At 38.1% G+C, this 10,797-nt stretch overlaps 1 protein-coding gene across 1 annotated transcript; it reads right to left on the bottom strand.

The window, feature by feature from the left end:
* Nucleotides 1-8,279: 8,279 nt before the first annotated feature.
* LOC120437425 (E3 SUMO-protein ligase ZBED1-like) lies at nt 8,280-10,106 on the bottom strand. The gene is made up of 2 exons (XM_039608017.1): nt 9,905-10,106; nt 8,280-8,882 (listed from the first exon to the last, which is right to left on the bottom strand). Exons 1-2 carry the CDS (start codon nt 10,075-10,077, stop codon nt 8,549-8,551), a joined length of 507 nt encoding a protein of 168 aa, XP_039463951.1. The 5' UTR covers nt 10,078-10,106; the 3' UTR covers nt 8,280-8,548.
* Nucleotides 10,107-10,797: the final 691 nt, after the last annotated feature.

Raw genomic sequence — 10,797 nt, 5'->3', positions numbered from 1 at the left:
TTTTAACACAGTTACATGCTTTTAAAAAAAAATATATATATTGCTGGTTCTGGTGGCAATAATAAACTTCATAAACTTACCTTTCTAAATGCTGTAACACTTTCATTTGTGGACACTGACTCTTAAATGAAAACACAGCTGCCTAAAACTAATGTTATTCCTTTTGTGTTGGAATTGGAATCAGCTGGATGTGTGAATCATTTGGAGGTTTGTGGCTGCTATAATTGCAGCTGACCACTAGATGTCACTGGTAGGGCCTGTCTTTGACACTTGGAACTTATCTTTTACTTGTACAATGAGAAAGAAAGAAGCCTCAGAAGCTTCACAAGGCTTCATGGGCCTATCTCTAATATGCGGAAGAAAGTGAATGGGTTTCAGCATTTGTAAGTTATGTGCACTTGCAACATTCATTCTCCTTATTCATTCTGACTGAGAGGAGGAGTGTATGGAGTGTCTGAAAGTGAAAACATGCAATCCTGCATCAGATCTGACGCACACACACACCCACAGTCAAGGTGCTTTTATGTCACTCTGACATAGTTCAGCTGTCAAGGAAAGCATTTACCCAGTTTGTTTTTCAAACCTTGTCTCATGTGATGAGGCATATCATCAATTGTGGGTCAATGAACCTCTTAAGGGACAGACCCACAACAGTTTGAATAACTAGGACCTCCACCATTTGATTTTTGGAGTTGAGGAAGCCTCTTGGATGAGAAGTTCATTAAGTTTCTCTTCAAGAAATTTAAAGAACTCAAGCTGCTTTCTTTCCAAACTCCTTAGACACTGAGACAGAGTGAACTTCCACTGCTGGTTTATGTCCCTCACGCAACTCACTCACACTTATACACCAATCACCGTAAGGCGAATACGTATTTTTAAAATACCATCTTTTAAAATGACAAATATTTCAAGATTAATCTTGCAGAATAATGAAATCTCACCTTTTTCAGCTTATAGCTTCTCTCTGATTTTTTTTGCTGTAGAAGTGATGTTTTTCCACCATAATTTCACACTGGATAAATTGAAGGTCCTGTGCTTCCACCTGGTGGCTGCATATATACAACACTTTGATTTAAAGGCCTGACAGTCAATGTTCCCTCTAATTTTTCATGTGTCTGAGCGAACACACAAACTCCCTGAGCGATCCCTTGGACCACTGTGAGCGACATCAGACGTGTGCACTGTGGTCACGCCAGCATCGAATCCATCCAAGTTACATGGTTTATTAAAATCAAATCAAATTACAGCATTTACATTTATGTTAGACTACTTTTAATTAACTGCTTTAGCCCACTTACAATGAAAATTTTAAAAAAAATTGTAGTATGTTAACACTATTGGAAGTAAAAATAACTTGAACTCCAATTTTGAAAACACACTTTTTTTTTCTTCTTATTTTCATAAAGCTCTGACTTGTATTATGAGTCTGTGGTCTGGGAGAGAGTCCTGTAACTCTCTGTCTGCAAAATATAGTATATAATGACCAATGCTGGGCAATTAATTATATAGTTACTTCTTCAAAAAAGTAACTCAGTTTGGCAAACAACAAAGTTTTTTGCAGATATTTTTTTAAATGCAGCCAAGGCGTTTTTAAATAAACATTTCAAACTATTTACAGAACAATCAGCTGTTCTGCATCAAATCTGATGCCACACAAATTATTTGTGCCACTCCAATAATTTCTGTCCACTATGAGATAAAGGAGAACAACAGCCTGATACCTGCAGGCCTGACAACAGGAGATGTATCACTGCTGTAACACCTCCAACATTCAGCAGTCGCCTCATTGTTCTGACACACACAACAAAACTATTGACTTCACTACACACTAACTACACACTAACTACACAAGATTTGCGCTAAACTTCTCAAATCTCTCACATCTCTAAACACCGCCGTCACTCCTAAAACTTCCCTCCGTTTCTTAACAACTAGATCCCACGTTGCCATATCATTTTTTGATTGGTCGACATGGTACTTTTTTCGACCAATAGGAAAGGGTGGGGGTTGGTTTTGTTTTTGCTCACAGGCGGAGAGTGTTTTCGAGCGCACGTGCGCAGCTTAGAGGGAACATTGCTGACAGTGTGTCTCTGATTCACACTCACAGCAGATATTGTGAACCAAGATTTAACAGCTCATTAAAGGTGCACTTCAGATGCTGCAGGAGGAGTAAATGAGGAGGATGTGTTTTCCGCCACTGTTATCAAACCTTTTGGGGGAGACCATTCTACTTCAATATCAACTTTCATGATTTTCTGAAGTTCAAGTTTGATAAAGCTCCTCTAGAAGGCTTACAAACAATCAGGCTGGGAGACATCTAACTGATTTAAATGTCACCCCTTTGAAAATCTTCACTTGTCTGACCCTCAGATTTGTGAATGTGATCTGAAGTTTGTGGTGGGTGATCAATCTCCACGTGAGGACACTGCTGTAAGTATCTCTGTTTAAAACAAACAAACAAACAAACAAACAAACAAACAAAAAATCATCTTTTAACTGACTGCTTTATTATTTGACTCTCGTTAATATGAAACATTACGAACATACAATCAAGTATGTTTTTATCTGAAGACGTTACATTAAAAATTGACATTATAAAGATTCCAAGTTTAGAGTATTCAAATGAAATGCACGTGTTTTTCTTATTTCTCTGTAAATCAATGAAGACCTTCAGAACAGAAAATAATACATACTTGTCACAATGTTGTCACCTATGACAATAGTTGTCTCAACATGATCTCAACACTTAGAAGATTCTTTAAAGATTCAACCAGCCATTTAGAGTTTGATATGAGTTTGACAATCAACTCTTTGAACCTAATTAAAGGATATGTTTGTTAAACCTGCTGTTAACAAACAATGTCAGCTATATCAAAATACAAGTCTCAGTTAAATTAACTTAAAGAATTAATGTACAGGGTGGGCCATTTATATGGATACACCGTAATAACATGGGAATGGTTGGTGATATTAAAGTCCTGTTTGTGGCACATTAGTATATGTGAGGGGGCAAACTCCTCAAGATGGGTGTGACCATGGTGGCCAGTTAGAAGTCGGCCATCTTGGATACAACTTTTGTTTTTTTCAATAGGAAGAGGGTCATGTGACACATCGAACTTATTGGTAATGTCACAGGAAAAACAATGGTGTGCTTGGTTTCAAGAAAGAAATTCAGAATGCTGCAGACAAATAATGAGCTGCAACGAGTTAAAGAGGATTATTTTTGTGTAAAGTGGGGAGCAAATCATCCACCAGTAATGCTTTTAATTTTGATGGATTCTCTTAAAAACAAAACCATTTGATCTTTAGTTATGGAAATGTATGTCATTCAAAAACATACACTGTATTATGTTCAAATACTAGCTTGCTAGCCGGTTCTCTTAAGTAGTAAAGTCTTAAGTCTCTAAGGTCTCAAGGTTTTTTATTTTATGTTATGTAATTTTATTTTTAATACAGTTATGTAATGTTCAGTTATACCCAGAATAGCATCTCTTCGTAGTCTTCCACACCAACATGCACATGACAATTCTTTGTGTCAGTGACCTGGAGTAGCCCTCTTTTGAGGCGAGGCCATACCTCTGGGCCAATCACAGTTGTTCTAGGATCAGGCATTCTGCCCTTGGCCAATCAGCAATTTCATATTTTTTTTCTTTCCCACTTCCTCATTGAGTTTTTCTGGGGGGGGGGGGGTTTCAGTCTTGCCTTGTTTTGGGTTTTGCCATTCAAGAAATTCTTTTTTCTCCTAAAGCTGTCCTGAAGAGTTTGGGAAGAAAAGCTACTTTCCATGGTTTTTAGATTACCATGACTTGAATGACTGACAACCTACACAGACATATTTCTCCTAAAGCTTTTGTCTTTGTGTCTTTTGAGTGTTTTTTTTTTTATTATTATTATTATTGTATGGTGTAAACTAGTTGTTCATTCACAAAGTAAACATTACAAGGAGCAGGGGCGGCTCTAGAAGGGTGGCATGGGGTGGCAAGTGCCACCCTAAAATCATCCCTTGCCACCCCAAGTGCCACCCCAGTTTTGCATATGACAGTGTTGTTTATTAAAATAAGATAGCATTAACAGTTTGAGCGTAGTTACAGTCAACAGTGAATATAAATGCTAAAACTGAATATATTGCATAGTGTTCCCCCCCTCCACCATTAACAAATGGTTCAGCCCGTAGCAGGACCAGCTTTTTTCTTGTTGTCAGTAGCAAGCGTTGCTTATGATTGTGCCAGAGCACATTTTGAACAACACCATGGGAATTTCGGATTTTACACAGGTGGTTGGATGTTACACTCTGGAAATGGAAGGAAGGTGAGAGTTATTAACCCTCTGTGGTCCACAGACACGCTGCACCTCCAAATCACATGACTATGTTAAGCTGACATAGCAACAAGCTGCAGCCACGCTGAGTCTCTATTTCAGCCCACATTGAAAGTTCGGACTTCAAAGTTTTTAAATTTTAATTACAGGCCAGTAAATCCAGAGTTATGATAATATATATAAGCCACGCTTTTTACTAAATAGTAAAGAAAAGAAAAAAAGCCACCTCTAAATGTACCATGTCGACCAATTCAAAAAAGTCAACATGTGGGGTTTTGTTGTTTAGGAAGAGGGGAAATTTTTGGGAGTGACTGTAACTGCAGCGAGACAGAGCGAGCGAGAGAGAGGGAGAGAGAGAGAGTTTTTAGATGTGGGAGATTTGTGACGTTTAGTGTGGAGTGTACAGTTAGTGTGTTGTGTGGTCTTGTGTAGTTGTTCTGTTGTGTAGTCGTTTTGTTTTGTGTGTCAGTGAGGGCACTAATGAATGTCACTAAGGCACATTTGCAACTTAAACACTGTCAGTAAGTAGAAAACCAGCGGAGTGATACACCTCCTGCTGTCAGGCCTGCAGGTTTATCCCTGTGCTGTTCTCCTCTGTCTTTTGGTGGACAAACTTTTTACTGGCACACATCATTTGTGGGGCATCTTATTGCGAAACCTGATTGTTCTCTCATTTTAGTTTTAGTAATATTTTTAAATGGTTGTACAAAATGAAAAAACGGCAGGTGTATTGGCTGCATTTTTAGATAAATAGTTGTATATGTTCACAAAATGTACAATTTATATTTGCATTTCAAGTTATAAAAATTTACTCAACGTGTCTGTGGTTTTTTTTACAGTAAAAAATACTACTAGGATTTAAAGTTCTTTGTGTGATTTCAGATCAGTAATACTAATGCAGTATGTCAGTGAAAAAAACAACTAAATCCAGTTGAGCTGAAAAGAATGACACCGAACAAGGCAAGGGGAAAAAAATAAAATGAAACAATTTGAGGGTGAAATACAAACGTAAACTCAAAATTAGTCAACAGTGTCCGGTTGTATTTCAGACCTCAGTGGGTTAATCCAACAAATCATGAAAAATTAGGTTAAAATTTATGTTCATGACAGTGCAGATTACTGACATTTTGTGTAATTTAAGCTGTAACAATGTGATTGCTTTCTAACAAAAAACAGTGTGAAACTTAAGTTAGACTTGTGTTTGTAAATGAATCGCCCCATGTTGTGTAGCTTTCTGGATTTTATACTTATTGGGCTACATATTTATTTATTATACAGGCTATACAGTACATAACATCAAAACTCACATGTTTTATGTAACTAAAGTGTGTAATTATGTGGGCTACAGACAATAATTAAGTTATATACTATATTTATATGAAAAACGTGTATACTTACTGCATTTGAATCATTTTAACCACATGTAACCACCTGCATATGTGTTTGAAAAAAAAGCCTTGATTTTGCCACCCCATTTGATTTCTTTGCCACCCTCTTGCCACCCTAAGAAAATTTCTCTAGATCCGCCCCTGACAAGGAGAACTCCCTCATCCCCAAATCGACTGCTGATCATATTGTGATCAGTCTACAGAAACATATTAGATTTTATAAATCATATACTTGCTGGTCCTGTGAGCAACACGAATCTCTGAAAAATATATATTATGAGCTCAGACAGGCCTAAATCTTGATTTTTAAAAAGTAAAAAACAAATAAAACTATGACATTGTCAAACAAACAATTTACTCGAGAGCAGTCCTCAAAGTCCTGGATGAAGAAGCAGCATCAGCGAGTGGTTCAAAAGCAGCTGAACATTTAAAATTTTTGAAACCAACTGTTATTTTATACTCTGTGCACAATGGCAGCTAAAACAAACCTGAAATGATCGGAGAGGACAAAGGATTTACTCTGAAGCTCAGCAATCAGTGATTCATTGTTGAACTTCTTTCTCAAACACTAAAGTCAGGCTCCATTTCTTTCTGTATATTTGAGAGTAAAAATAAGTTTGATGGTGAAATGACTCATCACAGTTCTCACCACAAACTCAAGTTTGATTTAACAGTGGGGTCTTTGTTTTTATCACGCGTTCATTCAAAGAGAGCACAGTGTCAGAGGTCAGGGATTAAAGGTTTGAAGGAGGAGAGTGAGGAAAGGGTCAGGGTTAAGCTTAAAAGTGGCATAGAGACTACTTCAGCTACACAGAGCAGGAACATGTATAAACCTGCAAACGAATTTAGCTTGAATGCTAATGTTAATGTCCCTTAGAGAGGTTTTCCAAGTGATTACTGTCCTTTGAGCGCCTGAATAGGAACTGAGAGGGAAGTTATCTGTAAAACACAAGATCATGGTGCATCACACTTTCTTTGATCATTCTTTTGAAATATATAAAAACTGCTACGGTACAGGTTTTTTTTTACTGTTTAATCCTTAAAGTGTTTTGATGGAAATAAGATTCATGATGCAAAGCCAACACAGTTATACTGAGTAAACATTCAGGTCTGCACAGAAGGACTGTTGCTTATGAGAATGTCTTTGTGGTGTTTGTAGGTTCTCATCCATGCCACCATTTAAATCTCAGTGTCAATGACCTGGAGTAACCCTCTTTTGAGATGAGGCCATACCTCTCAGCTACTCACAGTGTGAATCGCAAACTCAACCCCCACTTCCTCATTCAGGTTCTCTGGCATTTTTTTCATTCAAAATTTTATGCCTTGGCTTTCTTTATTCTGGTTGTCTGGTTTCCTTATCTGTGGTGCACTATACATACATGTATATATATATATATATATATATATATATATATATATATATATATATATATATATATATATATATATATATATATATATATATATATATATATATATATATATATATATATATATATATATATATATATATACATACATATATACAGTATAAATACATGTATATATGGATGGATGTATATATATTCTGTACATACAATAATTTTTAACCTTACAACTGTTTACAACTTGCATAGTTCCCATTTCTGTATAGCTGTATAACTCAGATTTCTGTAAAGTTAAGCAGCTTAAAAGATTCTGACATCTTGATGTCTTCGGTGGCATGAGATTACAACACACTGCCAATGAAATCAAGCCTGTTGTTCAGTAGGGCAGGAAAAATAGAACACAGACATTATGAACAAATAACAGATATCTTATGAACAAACAGCATATTTTCAGAGAGGAGGGAGAGAAAACAGTTCACATTTTAAAACAGTGTTTGATTGCACTTCAAGAAAACTAAAGATTGCAACATCTTATAGCCTAGCCGTGCGCGGTGGGGTCTCATTAGAATGCCTCCTCTACTAAAAACCCTCTCTGTCCCTGCCTGAAAATTCCAGAGAACCGTTTTTCTAAGGATCTTTTCAGTGCCCTGACTATAGTTACGACCTGGGGCTTTTGCACTTCCATCTTTATAAGATGATTCTTCAAGTCCAGAACAGTGGGGACCACCATGCTAATAGTCACCTGATGATCACCTTCTGTAAGGTCTGTTGCCTCAGAAAAAGGCTCAAGCAAAGCACAAAGGTCTTTCAGCTGAGCCCACTCTCGGGCTGAAAACACTAAATTCTCTGTATCGCTGCACATTTCAGTGATGGCCCCGTGGTCAAGTGTGATCAGAGCCTTTAACTGTCTGTTGGTGCTATTCCAGCGGGTGTTGTTTCCTGCTGGGATCGACTTATTGGAGCCAAAGTGTGCCTCAAACAAGTCTTTGTGGTTACTACTGCTGTGCAGCAGGTTTGTAAACTTGCTGGCTTTGGCAATGGCTCTAGCTATTGCCTTTACGTCTTTCATCCCATCACTGATTACAAGTTGCAGCGAGTGTGCGAAGCAAGAAAGACGTTCACCCGTTGACCAAGAATCAGAACCTTCTGCATCCTCCCACATTGTTTCATCATCGAGGTCATCACTGCTGTCACCTTCGGGGTCCTCTACTTCTGGCATCCTGACTTTAAAGGCCCGCTTCATATTGGATGCATTATCCGTCAGAATGTAGCTTATTTTATGGCCAATGCCATACTCCTCAACTATGCTGTGAAATGCTGAGGCGATTCGTTCGCCGCAGTGCTTCCCTGTGAAACGCCTACAGTCAAGCAAAAATGATTGTAAACTGTAAGAGTCCTTGTTCTTGCAGGCAACATGAGCAATAACTCCCAGGAAAGTACGAAGCCTCCGGTCAGACCAGAGGTCTGTTGTTATTGCTACATTTGGCTGGACTTCCAGGGTTTGATTATGTCACCCTTCACTTTAGTGACAAGGTGAGGTATCAGCTTCTCTGTCAAGGTGGTTCTAGACACAGGAGTGTATTTGCTATCCAAGACATTCAGAAAGTGTCTAAAATGAGGATTCTCAACAACAGACAGGGGGAGAGAGCATCCAACCATAAGGTCCTGGAGGATGGACTGGGTGATGCCCTGTTGCCTGGGTGAATTTGAGGAAAATAAGTGGATGCTTGGAGCAAACAATGATAATTGAGGCTGTGTGGGATTGACCGCTATCACTGATGTTGCAGATCCTGCTTTGTACTCCAAGTACCTACAAAACAGGGAAATAGGAATCTGTAAAACATCTGTTTCTATTCAACCACAAAAACTACTGTATCTTACAAGCACAGTAATTTTAAACCTATCAATGAGGGCAGACCTTTGCATACAAAATAACCTAATCCAATCCAGTGTGACACATATAGATCATTAGGCACATCTAGAACTAATGAAAATACTGGAGTGTTCAGGGTTGCAAGACCTTATATAACAAGAACAGAAAAACAGTTTAATGGAATCTACAAAAGACAAAATGTCTGTGCATTAACTTTGCATATTGCATTAAGCCTCCTCATGCCAGTCAGCTATGAGACACAGCTGCATTGACAAGAAATGAACTACTCAATAAAGTCTGAGGTTACACCAATACAAAATAACTGTGTCTAATAATGACATGCTGCAATAGCCCCTACACACTGGAGTGGTTTAGTAGGGCAACATAGTAGAAAACACCTAAGAAAGTTATAGTCAAAGGTCCTTAAGTTCGATTTAAGAACTTTAGGACTCAGTTTTGCGAACCGTGCTATCTGGACCAGAGCCATAGACCGCTCTGATCTGGGCTTCACTGTCGAGAATGCCTCTGTTAGCCGAGCAATGTTATAGGGACACTCTTGAAACGCCCGTCCTTACTTACCAGTCAGCAACCACATAAATATGCCCATTAAAAGTCGAAAACAAACCACACCATACCAGCCCATAAAGTGCTCACTGAAATGGTTTTGATATATTTCTGCTCAATGAATTCACCAAAATACCTAAAGTTAGTGAAAACTGTTTAAGTAGCTGATAGCCACTGCTAGCGCTAGCTACCTGTACATAGCATGTAACGTAACGTTAGTTACAATCTTCACAAGTTAAGCCTGCAGGGACGGTTGCAAAAAACTGTCCCTACATAATTTATAACACTTGAAGAACACATTATTAATAACAATATTACATAAACATGACCTGGTCATCTGAGGTTGGAAAGGTAGTTGAGTTTGAAGATGGATAGATGGCTACTGGCTAGCTTACCTTTGAGGGTGTTTGCGCTCCAGGTGCCTGGTGAAGGTTGAGGTAGTCCCGGCTGTCTCGGTCAAGGAGACTTTGCAAAACCTGCGCTTTGCCGAATGCTTCCTTTTTGCATTTACCGAAAACTCTTTGTGTTCTATGAACGCAAACTTTATGACAGACGAAGTCGCTGACATTTCTGTAACTTACTGACCGGGCATACTGTTCAATCTAACGGGTTGCATTTAGTTGTGTTTGAAGGGCGCGAAAGGTGAAATAATAAAATGCCACAATGTGGAGGGATTTGAGCATAGCTGAGCCACTGTGTGTCGCTGTGCAGCTGAGCAGCGAAAGGAAATTAAGTGAGGAGCCGATGTTGTGCCAAAAAGTGATTGTCTGCCAAAAACTGATTTCCAATGTTTCTGTGTATTTTTTATGTGTAATATCTTTACGTATGTTCGTAAATAGACTTCGGTGAACAGGGTTTACAAAGGGGTTACATAAAGAATTAAAAAATTATCTGTTCTTTAAGTATCTTTACAAGTCTGTGTTATTGTACTTACGTTATAACCAATCCGGTCCTTTGTGGGGATAATTATCCCCACTTAAAATATTTTTACAGAACTGTTGTAATATTTGCTGCCATCTCTGCTGTCCTGTTGGTCAGCTTACTCTTACAAAAAACATTTTTAATGTTAATGAGATTTTTTAACTGCATAAATAAAGGTTATATAAAAGTAACTGCCAAAAACTGATTGCGGCTTCTACCTTGTTACACGAATGTTGTTTGTGGCTCAAGATGACTTTATGTCATCCATAAGGGATGCATTTGACATATGTTTCACATATTATTGCCCAACAAGTTACTTATAGCAGTTTAAATATGAGCAATCAGGTTTTTGGCAAATACCGGAAAT

The sequence above is a fragment of the Oreochromis aureus genome, linkage group 3 (assembly GCF_013358895.1).
Source record: "Oreochromis aureus strain Israel breed Guangdong linkage group 3, ZZ_aureus, whole genome shotgun sequence".
NCBI lineage: Eukaryota > Metazoa > Chordata > Actinopteri > Cichliformes > Cichlidae > Oreochromis > Oreochromis aureus.
This window is presented reverse-complemented; position numbering and strand designations above follow the sequence as displayed.

What these genes read in the sequence shown, in the direction of transcription:
- LOC120437425 (XM_039608017.1), bottom strand. Translation starts at nt 10,077, where the DNA reads ATGTCAGCGACTTCGTCTGTCATAAAGTTTGCGTTCATAGAACACAAA. An exon ending in GAGCGCAAACACCCTCAAAG is followed by an intron (nt 8,883 to 9,904) that starts GTAAGCTAGCCA and finishes CCTGTTTTGTAG; the next exon opens with GTACTTGGAGTACAAAGCAG.